Below are 16,183 nucleotides of genomic sequence, written 5' to 3' on the forward strand. Positions count from 1 at the left end.
ACATAATGTAATAGCAAGGTGACAGGGTAAAAGAAGAGACGGCAGGGGAAAGCAGAACAGTCACCACAGCACATGGGAGGGTTAAAAAGGTAGGCGGCTCTCTGGTAAACCAACCTGCACGTATCCCCCGATGTGGACACGGGGGACAGAGGGGGTAACTTTTCTGAGAGGGGGGAAGGGCAGTCAAGGTCACTGTCCTTCTCAACTGAACAGAGTGGTGCCCGCTGCTCTTTTGGTTTGAGTTTCACTGAGGTGCTGTCCTCAAAGACGTCATCATCTCCCATATCATCGGAGCAGAAGTCTGTGCTTTCCACCAGCATGCTGGAGGATTTGTCAGCTTGGAAGTGACTGGAATAGCTCTCCAGTTCGTGAAATTTATGCAGGCTGCTGATGCTGGAGGTGTGGGAGAAGGAAAAAAGGTAACGCAACAGTTTTTTGCTCCTTGAGGAGTCATGGTCCACCTTGTCCTCCAGCAGGGGGATATGTACAGCGCTGTGGTTCTCTGCTCCTCCCGATGCACTTGAGTAGTTGGAAAGGGAAGGGATATAGGAGTGCTTAGAATTGCTAAAAGAAAGAGGCCTGAGATTCAGCGGTTTCCTCTCTTTAAGATGAAATTTATTAATCCTTAAACACTGCTCTTGATTCAGGGTCAGTTTGCCTTCTGAGCGCGTTCGCTCCACATAGTCAAAGCACTCGCTGGTGCCCTGCGCCTTCTGGTCCACGTCATTGAGGGACTTGGAGAATTTCAGGGTGTGGGTGGGCTTTACATTCTTAGCAGACCTGAGTGCCTGGCCCCGATCCTGCCCACGGGAGTTTCTCTTTGCTGCGTGTAACGTGTCCTGACAGATTACTGTCACAGTGACCCCCTGTGTCAGAGGGCTCTGGCAGTGTGGATTTTTCAAGACAACAGCAGACTGCACTGGACTGTGATGACAACACTCAGAAAACACTGCACTGGAACTGCATGCAGAATAGTGGAATAAAAGCACAGAAAGCAAAAAAAAAAAAAAACCAATTAAAAAAGAGAACATGTATAATTAAAAGTGAAGAAATGAGAATTACAGCTAGTGTGGGAATGGCAAACATAGCAGGGCCAAACAGTCAGTAGGATTTAACAAAGCAGTGTTAGACAGCAGTTGAGTCAAACAAATAGGATGCTTCAAGTGGGAACCCCACATTGCTTACTTCCCCATAAACATGCTTTTTCAGTTTTGCTTTTCCTTAGTTTGAACCTTGTCAGAGCCTCACTGTAGCCACGCAAATGGCACACTTTACCTGCAGATGTCCTGGTTGGATGGTGTAACAGAAGTCCGAGAGAAGCTATGAGGGGCAGAGACAGAGGTTGGACTTCCAGCCTGCAGTGAAATTAAAACAAACAAACAAACAAAGACGCCCTCAAGTCAGAAGTCAGTATGCAGAGCAATCCCCTTCAGGGTGAAACACAGCATATGGAGTCAGATATCACTCTACAGCTGATACTCAAGGGCTCATTGAAAGAAAGTGACTTTACTGTTAAATGCGAGAAAGGTCACAGAGTCTCATCCCTGGAGAAGCAGTGATCAGAACAGAAATGTTTTACCCCAAGGTCAAATGCAGACATCTTTGGAGTGGAACCTGCCAGCTGTCAAACACTGCACAGAACAATAGCTCAGGAAATGAGCAATGCTACAGTAATCAGAATAATTAAATGGAAGTGTGTGTGTATAAACTAGTTGGAATTTAGCTACCATGTAATAGCTAATCCTTCCTCTAACAATGATGGCAAGAGATTAGAGGCTTGGGGTTTTCTTCACAAAACAGAACTGCCAGTAACTCAGTAACTCAAACACAACCTGAGGATTTATATTCCTTACTAGCATACGCACATGAGCACCATCTGTCAACCCAGACCATTCCCTGAAGTACTTAGTGTACTTTTTCAGGCCTTTTGTCCTGCTCTTACTTGAACAGGGTTTTCCATCCTGGAAGATCCATACAGGAGAGGAGGTGTGGCAGCAGTCATATTTGTAAGTCACAACAAGAGGCAGTGAGAAATAGAATAACTGAAGAATTAAGAATTAGCTGAACTAACTCAGAAATATAAAGTGAAGCTCTTGGCACATTTAACACTTAATAGACAAATCTGAACTCAATATGCTAAGAATGAGCACTGTCTCAGCTGTCACTCCACTGGCTGTTATTAAAGACTTCTTCTGCTGCGGTATCCTGCACGTCATTTTGACAAACTTCTCAACTCTTCCTGGAGATTTCTGCGGGGAGGAGACCTGCATGAATAACCTCATAACAGAGAATCTTTAAACCTGGGTCTCTCATATTCCACAGCTGCTGGACAGGCTGCACTGCTCACCCACTGCTGCAAAACACTGTTTGCACTTCAAAATTCAAACAAAGCTTTACAGCTCTTTTGATCTGCGCAGCAAAGCCTGAAACCCAGGAAAGAACAATGCAGTCAGCAGAACAACAGAAATGTCATCTCCACACTGGGCTGCACAGAAACCAGCACTGCCAGCAGAGACCTGGGTCAGGCAACTGCAGACAGCCAGACCAGGGAGACCTCAGGTGATAAAAGGTGTGCTACCACAGAAGCATGGTGTGCCCAGCCCTCTGCTTCAGCTTCAGCCTCCAGAAGTTATCACTGCTTTGATCATGCTGCAAAACTGTATCTGTCTTGGGACTCGTCAATTCCATACTTAATTGTATATTTAAACAAGGCTGCCACAGGCTTTTATACTGTTACAGCAACACCAAGTTTCCTTGTCACACATTATACTCTTTATTTCTTTGTGAGAGAAGATACATACACATGCTACTTTATAAATACAGATAAAACAATCACCCTCCTTGTCACAGAATTTATCTTTTAAGGACTTATTTCTCTAGTCAACAGCACTATAGACAGCAATGTAGCTGCCCTCACATTAGGACACCTCAGGTGCACAGACACTGAAAAAACAGGTATCCATTTACAGCTGGGTCTGCAGGGATCAAAGGCAATACAGCCAACACTCAGACACACATCTCTTAACCCTTAGTAAGACACTGTAACTTATTTCCCATCTTACCCAAAGCTGGGTACATGTATAGAATAAAACCCAGTAGAGTAACCTTGGGCCAGAAAGCAAACTGAGCTATGTAATGACTGCGACAAAATAAATGAAAGACAAAGATCAATTACTGGCTTTATCCAGGAAACTACAGTTCTTTACATTTTACACCACTTGCACACGGATTCTGATCATGCAGTGATGTGAATTCAGGTATTTGTTGGAAATTTGCTCTTTGACGCTTAACCTCTCCTAAAAGCAGGTACACCTGATTTCATAGCATATCTTTTTTAAGGGTTTGTGCAGTAACTTTTTTTAACTCAAAGTCTCACAATTTAATGAAAGATCTGACACTAATTTACTGATAAACTGTTTCACTCTGCAAATTAATAAAACTAAAATAATGAAATAGTTTAAAATACATATTGAGCAATCTTCTAAAAACAAAATATTAAACCAGTAAAACAGCAAGTTGTATTCTGCCATGGAGACAGAGATATATATTGTTGGAAGTGAAGTCACATTATCAATTAATAAATGTGTCTCTGGTTTTATGTTATGAGCAAATCACAGAAAGTAACCTGTGAAGAAGGAATCCAATCTCTCAGCTGATTCAGTTTAGCAATGAACTCTTCTAAAAAAGAACAGCAGAATGTATGATGTGACAGTCTAATAGAAGATGACTAGAATCAGTGATCCAAAATTTCCCTTCCAAAACCATGTTACTGGTTTCTTGATCCAATTTTCTGGTACCAAGAGTATTAAAAGACTTGCCACTTGGGAAATCAAATGGCTGGGGCAAAAAAGAAATTGTGGAATTTCATTTGCATTTCAAGCTTAGTACTCAGTTTCTAGATGCCAGTACTGTTGAGAGTGGCTTACAGAAACTCAGTATCTGAGGCACATTTCCTTTCCCCCCATCTTTCTGCTTCAGAACAAAAGATACTTTTCTCTATTTTCATACATAATGAAAGTGCAACCAAACTATGAACAGAAATTAACACACTTGGATAGGCACCACAAAAAGGGACAACAAATCACTGGAGGAAGTTATGCCCCACCCTTGGCTCAAACGAGCTGTGGCTGCCACCAAAAGCCATGGTTCAATGAGCCTCCAGTCACTCAGTCTGTCCTCCTTTCATCCCATGCTTTTTGCTCATGAAACTTTACAGAGCTGCACTGAAACTCAGAGTAGGACAGTGAGGTGAGGTAAAGCAAACCACTGCTTTAATGCCAGTCACTTCCCTAGGAACACCAGCCAGTGACAGCAACGAGTCTCTGACAGGAAAGCACAACTCCCTGACAAGAGCACAGTAAAATGCAAGCTGCTGCCCAAAGCCTAAGTACCAAGTTCTGCTGCATCTAGAAGCAAGGTTACACATCACTGCTGCTGGCCAGTCCTCCCAGCTCACCTGGGTCTACTGACTCAGACACAGCAGCTTTCAGGCAGAGATGCCACAGAAAAGAAGAAATACAGGCAGCCTCGGGACAGAACATGGCGAAGAACAGGAGGTGATGGTTGAATGAAACAGCTGGGTCCAGCTATCTTGGAACTCTGATGCTGCTCCCACACACAGCTCAGCTCTGAAGAGGCTGGGAAAATAAGCAGTCAAAGCCTTCTCCACTCTGTAGCTTCTGGTACACACCACCCTTACTGCCCCAGCAGCAACCTCCCAGGTAGCTGCACCTTTGGCCAAACTGGGTATTTATAACGGCAGTAGCAGCAGTTGGTTTTAGAGCACTCCTTCTCATAGGAGGTTTCTGCCATGTTCATATGTGACATGTAGCTTTAGCCTTGACAGCCTGAATTTGACCCTTCTAACCCCAAAATCACTTGCTGAAACTCTGTGGACTGTCATGCCCTTCGCATGGAGGAACATCACCTCCAGTGACAAGCCTTGGAGCCATGTGCTTGTGAGTTACTCTGTACAGCCTGGCTGGTTGCTTAAAATAGCTCAGTACTAAAGGTCAATAGTTAGTTAATTGTGTATATTGACATTCCTATCTAATGCAATTCACTGAGGTCACGGCACGGCCTTCTGCACTGGTACTCAGACAATCACAGCAATTTTGAAGGTAACAATTCCTGGGATTCCTACAGTTCTCTGAAGGGTTGCCCTCAGGAGCATATACATTTTTTAATATACATATATGCAGGTGTCCATGCATATATATACATATATGTTCTCATTCTGCCTCTACATGAACAGTGTTATCTATTGGTAAGAGAACTCAGCCTTTTCTTATTACATACTTTTGATTACATGCTGCACACCATAACCCAAAAAACCTACCCTGCCTAAGAAAATAAAGGCATCTTTGAAGTGAGCCATAGTGAACACGCCAATAGCTCAGGCATTTTTCAAGATAACCTGCTTATCTGAGATGACACTTCTGGGTATAGTTGCTGTTGTCCCACTCTAGGCTGCACTTCAGTAACAATTAAATCTCATTTCAAATAACAGGGCCTGTCACATCCTAAAAACTTTATTAAATTATTCATTGAAGGTAAAAAATTAGAAACGACTCCTATAGAATTTTTCAACTGATTGGAAATCTAAAGGAAGCAAATAAAGCTTTTCCCCCACATTCAAACTTTTTCATTTCTAGGTGCCACATGATTAGGAATAATACTGTGACCCTACTACTTGTGCTACAAAAACATCTAGAAGTTTCAGCTAAGGATCTGGAACTAACATACAAAGAACTATGCACATTTAATAATAGAACACAAAACTCTTTTGTGCAGACGAAGAGTGAAAAGAAGCTCAATTTTAAGTCTTTCATTGGGAGGAACTTCAGAACAAGGAGCTTCAGGCAAATACAAATTTAGCAATAGAGCAAGGAGTGAAACACTCCACAACCCAAATTTCAACCTGGCATTTTGATTACAGGCTTGCCTTTATTTTATGTGCTCTTGAGTGCTTTCAGGAAGTACTGTGTTCCATGTACGTGCTGGCTGATAGCTCTTGCTAGAGTGCACTGCACTTCCACAGTCTCTGAAGCCCATCTGTGGAGCAGATGCCAAAGGAGGCCCTCAGCAGTGCCAGCACGCCAAGGCAGGAGTGCAAGGAGACCAAACTGGACAAACCTGACACCTGAGATAGGCAGAACAGGCCACCTATGGACAGACTGGGGGACATGATGGGCAGACAGCCCTGCTGACAGGCTGGTTTTGAAAGCTTTTATACCAACATGGCAGGATCTACCATCAGCAACTTCTGATCTTCTCCAGTAAGCTCTCCCTACCAGATTCATGCCATATTGACTTCCAGAGCATATTAAAATCAAGTGTCTTTAGAGAGGGTTAAGATAAATCATTAAAATGGAGAGTGGTTAAAAAACTGCAGAGCAGATATGGGAAAGAGGCATCTGAAAATTTCAGGATGATCATCTCCACCATGTAATTTTGGCAACAATTTGATAGGAACCAGCAGTCAGCTGCTGGAAGAACTTTCTTCCATACTTTATATAATGTATATGACTATAATTAAAACTACATCTAGCAATTAGAAGCAAAACTAAAGTCAGCTTTCCCTTACTATTTCTAAAGAAATCTAAAGGAGGATTGTGTAAGGAACTTTTCTCTAGAGATTCCAGAGCTAAAGATACCAGAGAAAGGAGGCTATCTATCCCTCCAAAATCTCCCCAAAAGAATACAACCTGCCTATAGCACAGGATTAATGTTGACTAAACCCTGAAACAACTACACAGGTTCTGCAGGGAGAAGAAGAAAAAATTACTTATGGCTTTTTGTCTTTAAAAATCTTCCTGAAAATATCTTGACTGGACTGAGGGAACAAAAGAGGAAAGGAAACCCCTGCAGGTTCCTCCTTAATGGGGTGCCCTCATACCTATATGTAAGAACCCAGCCCCAGGAGATGGAATTTATCACAGCACAGGGAGACTATCAGATTCCTTACAAACATGACTGCACTGTGCTCCAACATGAGATTACTTGCTCTTGTACCTGGGGAAAGAGTATACTTTCATGTTCATACTATACAAATTTTCATGTATTTTCCTTCCCCAGTAATTCAGTAGAAGAGTTTTTTAAGCAACTTGTATTTCCCTACCCCCAGGCTCATGTACCTGAACAGGACACCTCTGAGAAACATTTTTTTCAGTAAGCCTTGGTCATCTGATAGACTACAGGATAGCTAAGTTCTGCAACTGAAAAACCTGGACTACTTTTCTACAGACAAATGCTCACTGAATCCATTAAAGCTTCAGGTAACAGTGGACGTGTGTATTCATATGCTTTTCTAAATCTGTTCCAAGCTGATGAACAGCCTTAATGGATTTTAAATTTCATAGCAAGCTTAGGCTACTACTTTGTGTCTGCACTGGCTGCTATTCAACCTAAGTATAATCTAATACTTTACAGCATGCTTCTGTTCAAAAGATAAAACTATACAGGCCTTCAGAAAAGACAAAGCATTTACATTTTTTAAGGAGTTCACTTTTGATTCCTTTGCTGTGATCCCAGTGTTAGCATTTTCAAACTTTATCCCTTGAAGGGCTATGAAAATAAGACCACGAAGTGCTTCCCCTTTACATTAGAATCAACCTTCCAAAGCAATCAGATGACAAGAACAGCACAGAGATGACCTGAAGGTATTTCCAGACATCACATCATCAGTTTCAGGATATATCAGATACTTTAAAGGTAAACAATACCACTAATTTGAGAATAACTATTTAGAGACCAGCTTTGTAAGTGACCTCATTTCATCTGCTTGTAAGCACAATTCCTTTATCTGTGAACTGAGGGCATGAATTACCACTACTGTGAAAATCTCACTTTTAGCTGCTCCCAGTGACTAGCTGTGTGTTAGGGTCAATTTCTTTTATATTTAGAGGACGAAGCTTCTATAAAGCTTAATTATTTCTCTGTGGGGCTTGAATGATGAAGGCACTTCACAGCAATCAGTGGCTGCATGGAAAAAATGCTGGCTTAGGGTAAACAGCTGAGATGTGGATCTGGGCTGTATTCCCTTGTGCCAAGTGGGGTTGTTTCAATCATCATCAGTGCTGTTTATGTGTCTGAACAGGGCAAGTTGGGGAAAATGGGCTGTGCTCAAGTCCCATGACTAAATCAATTAAATCTGCCTTCAATGTTTTTTTTTTCAATTTAAAAACAAATATAAAAGATTTCAGAAATTTAAATTTTTCATGTGTAGCAGATTTAAAAGGAGTGTTTGAAATATATATACCAAAAAAGCAAAGAAGGGTCTGGCAGAACGCCACATCCCCGTGTGTGCAACATACTGCACACAGCCTAATGACACCATATGAAGATCCTCCTACATCTTATTCCCTGCTCCTTTTTCTGCTCTTTCTGGCCTCCATCCCGAGCCAAGTATTCAGGTGATTGCTTTTTCTTGGCTTGGCCACATTTACTAGCATCTCTTCTGCCTCTCTTAGCATCTGCCTCTTGGAGAAGTGCCTTTCTGCCCCTTTCTCCTGAGGGACAGCTCCACCTGGCCCCGACACTGGGGGTCTACATTCAGAGAGGTCCCGCTACCTCTACCAGCTGATTACATTTTCAGTAGCACCATCTGTCTGCCTCCCTCCCTGATCACTTTAAGCCCATGGGCATTGCTTTCCTTGGTCACAATGAGTAACATAGCATCCTCTCTTGGCTAAAGGCTGAGTTCTGACTCAATCCTTTCCACTCAAATTGCACTGTGCAACTGAGAGCAGTGGAAAGATACAAGTAATAATCACAGCAGGTTCATAATGACATATCAGCACCAGTAAGGCTTTGATTCAAGTGTCAGTGCCAAGACTTTGTAGCACATTTGCTATTATGCTGTGCTGTAAGCTAGATTTGGGTGGGAAAAAGCTGAAATAGTTATGCAGAAAGCATGACCGTTATTTCTGTACACACACACAGACGCTTCAACACATCTGGAAATGCAGCATGTAATTGATTTAACCCAATTTTGGTTAAAAAGTTCCTCTTAAAATGGTGTCGGATCAACAAGTCCTGTGGATTTCAGAAAGGGCTATAGAGACAGCCAAGCATTTCCATACTTAAATGTGTACTCAATCTGCCTTATTGGCCAGGTTGCTATGGTAGTCTGAATAAAAAAATGAGCCCTTTCCTATTAAAACTCACAACTAAAGAAAATTTTCCATGTACTTAAGCTTCCATGCAGCATTCCACTACTACAATGTTTCATGATTTTCATATGAAATTGCATGCAAAGCCAAAACACCTGTCAACCACAAAATAATTGTTGCAGTTTAGCACTGAACTGCCTAGATGCACAAGGCAGGCGAATCAGGGGCTGACTTCACTGACGGGGCTTTTACCCCCTGCCCTTGTTTGAACTTATCTCCAGAGTGGAGAAGGTGCACAGAATGGATCAGGCAGAGGTGACACAAGAGCAGTAAGAACATAAACACCTCTGGGAAGCTCACTTTTCAACCAAAAACTCAGGATCCTCCATTAAAATGGCAAGACTGACTTTTGATCCCCTTGAGAACTTTAGCTTTTGCAACACACAGCAGTCATGTTGAAGGTTTCAGCACTTCAAGATGAATGTAAATATTGATGTCTCACTTGCCAGCTCTCCCAGGGAGAGCTTTGCCAGAGTGCAAGGTCCTTCCCACTGCTCTGCCTCACTACCAGTTCTTGATGAACTAAGAATGAACTGTGCAAATTCATATGGGTACCAAAGTGCTGCTGCCAAAAGGTTAGGGCTGATTTGAGACACTCTGGGAAAAGTACAATGATACTTAATGGCAAAACTACTATCTCTGCTCAACAAAACCTGAAAATCCAATTAAAGATCCCTAGGAAGATAAGAACCAGGGAGAAAAGGCACAAGCATAGTCTCATTTTAGAAAAACCTACATTACTATTTATACTCGCACAATTTTTATTTCAAAACCCCTTATATGAATGCACATTTTCTGATGCCAAATGCAAAACGATCTCTTATCAATCCATGATAACAACACCTACAGCTTGGTCAATACCTTGTGCACCAGGCAGTTGCCCTGCTCACTGTTCAGGACACCAAGTAATCCTGTCCTTTGACTCCAAAGTGAAAGTGTCTGTGCCCATATAAACATGCAGACATATCTCCTCTACTGCAGATAGTCATGAACAGTTCCCTAGATCCAGAAGTACTCACAATTCTTATTATGTTGCAGCCATAATGACTCAGTCTTTCATTAAAAGTAACTACAAGCAGCCACTTAAAACTGTGGCAACAAGGAGTTGAAGCTTATACACCCCATGAAAAGTACTGTTCAACCAGCACAGCCTTGCTTGAGTGAAGGCTTTAAGCAATTGTACTTGTGTAAGCAAAATGTTGTCATGCTTACAGCTAATAAAAAAATCTTATGTGCGATGCAGAGGGAGGGTATGTATTGCAATAATTATCTTGGACAGAAGATACCTTTTTCCTAATGGCATAACAAAGCAATTATGCTTTGGATGTGCCCACTGGCTATGCTGAAGAGTGACTAGAATGGGTGGAGCATCATGCTTGCCTTACATGACCAGGCTATGTAAAATCAAACATTTAAAAATACTTACATGGTCACGTCCTGATTATAAGCTCATGGCACTTAAAATAATTTGGTGTTGAAGTAACAACAGAATAACATTTAACAACGTATCTTACATGTATTATGGGATGCAGAGCAATACATATCTTACACAGCTTTATCTTACAAAACAACATACTTAAGTGATGTTTTTGGAGCCACTTTCCCTCCAAGATAAGATCTCAGACATCTGTCATCTATCTTGCTCCTATCAAGGTAAGGAGGCTGACAGTGTGAAAGAGAAAACCTACTGTAGCTTCCATTTTGTTTGACCTGTAAAGAGAGTCTGCAAAACAGCAGAGTTCTAATGTTTCAGGAGTGACTATCAATGACAGGCATAAAAAGCATTTTCTACTGGTCACATCATCACATGTATTTTGAAATGAAAAATTTTGAAATGAAAGAAATCCCAGTATCCCCAAGTTTATCAAAGACTGAGTTACATCGAGCAACATACCTTTGAGATGTTACTAGAGCGGCTCACGGAATGCCCCAAAGCCTTCTCATTCTGAAAGAGCAAGAACAGGATCACTGCAGCAACAAGTCACAGTTATGAAAATACTTAAGAGCTGGCATTGGAAATCAAATTCCATGGACACAGTCTTACAGCTGGGGCTTTTAAGGATGTTGCTTCTATTGACATCAGCCTGATTTACAATAATCACTGAATTGCTTTGTCTGTTTAACAAGGTATTACCTTGCAGAAAATCACATAGGCAACACATGTACAAACTGACAAATACTAAAACAGTTCTTTCCTCTGAGGGCAGTGTAAGGTCCTTTACTTAGATGGCATCTATTTTGGAAAGGATACTTCTCAGTATCATGAAGACCTGCTTCATCTACATTTAAAGGCAAATATCCAACAACTAAAGCTGAAAGCTCTTGCTTAATGCAAAACAAAAATTATCACAGTGATGTCTAGAAACACTTGTGAATAACCACATGCATGTTACTTCAGGATACAGGGCAGAATCACTGAGGGACTTCCTTTTAATACAGAACTTGGAATTAAACTGGAAATATCATACAAGATGGAAATGTGGAAGCTGCAATTCTCAAAAGTGAACTTAGTGCAATGATTGCACCTGTTATTCACTTTTCAGTGTGTAGATCCTGACACGTAGGGATGACAATCTTATCTCCTTCAAAACTTAACCATAGGTTTCAACAAGATATTTCATCCTTTAAGGATACCACGTTTCTGAACATCAGTTCACTGTAATGGTAACTGGACACAGTTGCTTCACTTGGAAGAGCCTAGAAATTGCTTTGAAAACTTTTCTGAATAAAATCCAATGAAAAACACTTTTTCCTAAACAAGCACTACAAACAGAGCAAGTCGTAACATTCAGTTATGGATCTACATTCCTCTAAGTTTGTAAAGCTGGGATGCAGTAGGCTTGAGATTTAAACCCTCTGATAAAAAGGCTAAGTTTTCCCTGTGGGCTCTGTGCTATATAAGGGCTTCTAGAAGTGCATCTTTTTGCTTGGGATTTTAGGAAACAAGCTTTCATATTGATTCCTGAAGAGAATTAAACCTAACAGAGACACTTTTCATTTACAGCACTCTCTTCTGGTCTTCTGGGCAGTGACTGAACAGACAGAAATTGAGATCAGAAGCCCTACATCTGTAACAAATGGGACATGAAAATTCCCTGTCAGTCAGCTGCTGTTAGTCCTAGGTCAGCACACTGATCTCAGACCTCCTGCCTATAGTTTGCTACAATTCAAGTGACCCTTCAATGACTTAAGTCCACATGAAGTCAGCCTGACTGGCTGAGCATTCAGATGCTACTCCCTGTGCTCCCAGATACTTCTTCCTACAGTGCATCCTTCACAGCAACTTCAAACCTTTTGGATGACAAAGGTAAACCATAAAGGCAAACCATAAAACTTTAGCATGTGCTTACAAAAGCAGGGTGTCCCTTCCTTACACCACCAACTGCCTCTCAGTCCTGGGCACTCTGTCAGTTCACAGATAAAAACTGCATTTCCTTAATTAAAAACATGAGGAAGCAAATACAGTGCACTGAAATGTCCTTTAGGAGTCTGAGTATCTAGAAGACAGTAAAATAGTATTTCTGAAGAAAAGGGGAAAAGTGGTTAGGGAACACCACATGCCAGCTTTGACCGACTGCCAAAATAAAAATCAGCAAGTATCAGAATGCCAGATTTGTACACTGCAAGACTGAGTTTGATTTTTGAGATGACTGTGAGCTTTTGTTACATAGATAACAGTATTCCTGGAACAAAAACAAACACCCAAAGACTCTCAAAAATATGGACATAATGCTTATGCAAAGACTAACATTGGACAGGACTACTGCCAGAACCTGTATGCTAAGAACTGGCTCAAAACATAAGGGACAGCCTAGCTGATTTCATCAAAGGCACTGTAACCATAGCAACAGGGCAAAAAAAAAAAGTTCATTGAAGCTACAGGAGACAGGAGGAAGAAAAAAGGGGGCAGGAACATGTTCTTAAGCTATGACGAAAAGAGACCAACACAAGCTGGCAAGCACAAAGACTTGCCACTGCCTGTGTGTGAGGTGTGGGGGGAGCAGGCTGGGCTGGCCTTCTAGGGATGTGTGGGAAGCAAAGAGAGCAAGGCTACATGCAACAAGAGAAAATGATAGCAGAGAGTGACACCCTTGGGTGAGAAGTCTCCCCAGAGCAAGACAGGTGACAGTCTCAAACCCAGCTCAAGGTGTCAAAGACAAGGATGAAATTAAACAGAGCAGAGGTTTCTTCATGTTAACTCAATTCCCCTCCTCCAAAACTCCTGTCTAGCTGAAGAAGATGCTTGGAAGGGAGCATGACTGAACTTACACAGGCACCTGCTTTGAAAAGGATGTGCTAAAATTCAATAAGCATCACAGGCTGGAAGACAAGACCTGTATTTGCACAACACAGTAGATGATGCAGAGTAAACACACTTTTAGGCGCTGCCACAGAAACTTGTCTCTCTGCCTCTGCTCCCAGAACTGATTTTATCTGATAGATGCCAGGAACCTCCAAGAGACAGATGTACATATTATCTTTATTCATCTACTGTTGGAAACATACCTATCAGAGGTTTCAGTCAGCAGATGACTGGAAACAATCGGTTTTGTTATTGAAAAAGTGACCATTTTAAAACAAAATTACAATCTTGAAAAGTATTCCCATAAGGGCTACAGAATGCATGCACACACATATTTAGGAATCTGTGATATTCCTAATGGACTCCTAAGCACCTAAGTGCTTTATAACATCTCTGTTTCTTAGCCACACAAAGCAGGTACCTCCATAACATCAACAGGAAATTCACTATAGTAGATTTTAATAGCAGGCACAATTAATGAGGAACAGAAACATTAAACAGATAAAATCTATTTTAAAGGCAAAAAACCAAATCTCACTTTTCACTCTATATCCATCAACGGTACATCAGTCCTTGGATCTTATAGAATTATGCACAAATTAACACTGACTTGGGAATGGCAAGGCTAAGCTTCCATGGTACTATCACCCTCAACAAATAAAAACGTTCAGAGACTATTTCTAGTATGTTCCCACTGCACAGTAAGACATATTCTGGTTGGTAATCAGAGCTCCAAACAAGCTGTCCTTCCCTCATGCAAAAGCATTAGGCTTTGCACTTGAATAAAAGATCAAGACAAAAGCAACATCTGCAAGCAAGGACTCTACAATTATCACCAGTTAAAGTGTCACTCTCCTTTAGCAATTCAGTTTTTCTGTATGGAATAATGGGAATCCTGCCCTTTGAAGGCATCCTCCTCAACTAGAACCACCTGGCAGGTGTTTAAAAAAACAAACAAACAAATCCCACCCAAATAGGAAAAAATTACCAGTGCAACTTATCACCTCTCCTGAGCCATTCACTGGCAGTTGCTGTCCTGGTCCCCAGCAGCTAGTGTGGCTCTAGAAAAATGACTGAAAAGCACAAAAATTGCTATCCAGTCCTATGGATGTGCATGCTTGCAATTGCCAGAATCCTCCTCCCAGCTTTCCTTTCTTTTTCTACCTTCCACTTGAATTTGCTCCCAGCTGTGAGTGACAGAGCTTCCTTCAGCAGTTGCTTCAACTCGTATCTGCCTTTCTTCAGGGCTCTACACCTTGCCTTCTCCTTGCTGCCTAGCTTGTTTTCCCTTCTGCCACCATTCCTCAGCTGCATGCCCAAAGGAGAAGACAACAAACAGACCAAATAGCTTCAACAGCAAAGTTCAAGGAAGTGAGGAATTCAAAAACAGGCCACGGCCCTTGGGGGTTTGAGGAGGCAGGTCAAGGAGGCTAGCAGATCACAATCAAGAAACAGAAGTGAGAAGCAATTCAAAGAACAAGGCAAACACAGCAGAGTGTAGAAGTTAAACAGGAATCTCTTGCCCATGTCTGCACTCCAGTGTGGACAGAAGCACCATGCGCTCCATCTCCCGCCTGCCTGAGGAGCAGCTTCCATGGATGCGTCCGACAGGATGCAAACCTGTCAGGCACGCCGGTCCCTACTCGTAACAGATATGGCTACTTGGTGAGCACTGCTCTGTGCCTGGCTTTGCCACTTTGGTCCTAGGATTACAAGAGCAATGCTTGGATTCTTTCTTGCCTCTAGCCAGAGGGTGGATAAGGTGAGAACAGCCTTCTCTTCAAAAAGGCCCTCTTCTCCATGGCTTTGTTCAATGTACCATTTTTCTGGGTTTTGCATTGCTTCGCTTTACTTCCAAAGACTCTGCAAAGTGCCTCCTATCCTGGATAACCTGCATCTCCAGCTGCTATTTCAAAATGGACATCTGATCGCCATCTTCCTTCTTTAACTGTCGAGCTAGAAAATGATACATATGTTTTCTTCTTGATGACCAAAGGCTGCCTCATCTAGAAGCACGAATTTTTATTTCTGTACAAGACCATCAGTCTGGTACACTTCACTAAAAATGTATCAATTTGCACACATTTTACAGGCATGTGAGACGGGCCCAATTTCAAACAAAGAAAATAGACCACGAAGTTTGGCACCCGACATGATTTACTGATGTTCTTATCTTGCTGTTGCCAGACAACCTGCCTAAAATTGATGCACGACTTTATGTGATGCAACACAAAAAAATGAATCCTTCCCTCGGGGAACAAATTATATGAACTACAAAGATGTGATCCAAAAATACACACCTTTCTTGATAATGGAAGCAGTACACATTAGGCATACAGCGAAAATGCCATTTCAAACAATTTTGTGTATTTAACAGCAGAAAGAAAGAGACAGGCGCTGAGGAAGTCTGCAATTATAAACACATTAAAAGGAATAACATTCTATCTTTTACAAAGTAATTGCATTTAATGCAGCTGCTGGAATTCTCATGGTACACTAAACATGTCAATATGCCAAATCAATTGACTATTTTAAACATTCACCAATTAAAAAACCCTCTAGGCAACTGGTAACTTGGAGGCAAGAGGAAGCCTGCATCCTGGAGAGCCTGTGAGAAGAGCTGGCCTTTCCCCGTGTCTGCAGGGTCCTGCAGGTGCCAGGCCATGTTTTGGCACCTGCTCCTTGGGGAGGACAGCAGCTGCAACTT

At 41.8% G+C, this 16,183-nt stretch overlaps 1 protein-coding gene across 14 annotated transcripts in view; it reads right to left on the reverse strand.

Annotated features, from left to right (window-relative positions):
- MARCHF8 (membrane associated ring-CH-type finger 8) overlaps nt 1-16,183 on the reverse strand; it is an 83,568-nt gene that overhangs the window by 9,636 nt on the left and 57,749 nt on the right. For 12 of the 14 annotated variants that reach the window (XM_050976286.1, XM_050976294.1, XM_050976288.1 and 9 more), the window contains 3 exons: nt 11,068-11,118; nt 1,276-1,355; nt 115-960 (listed from right to left, as the gene is read on the reverse strand). In XM_050976286.1, coding sequence (XP_050832243.1) covers nt 115-960; nt 1,276-1,355; nt 11,068-11,118 — 977 coding nt within the window. The remainder of the gene's footprint in view (nt 1-114; nt 961-1,275; nt 1,356-11,067; nt 11,119-16,183) is intronic. The other 2 variants (XM_050976298.1, XM_050976299.1) reach the window with 2 other exon arrangements.

Source organism: Serinus canaria, chromosome 6 (genome assembly GCF_022539315.1).
Source record: "Serinus canaria isolate serCan28SL12 chromosome 6, serCan2020, whole genome shotgun sequence".
Classification (NCBI taxonomy): domain Eukaryota; kingdom Metazoa; phylum Chordata; class Aves; order Passeriformes; family Fringillidae; genus Serinus; species Serinus canaria.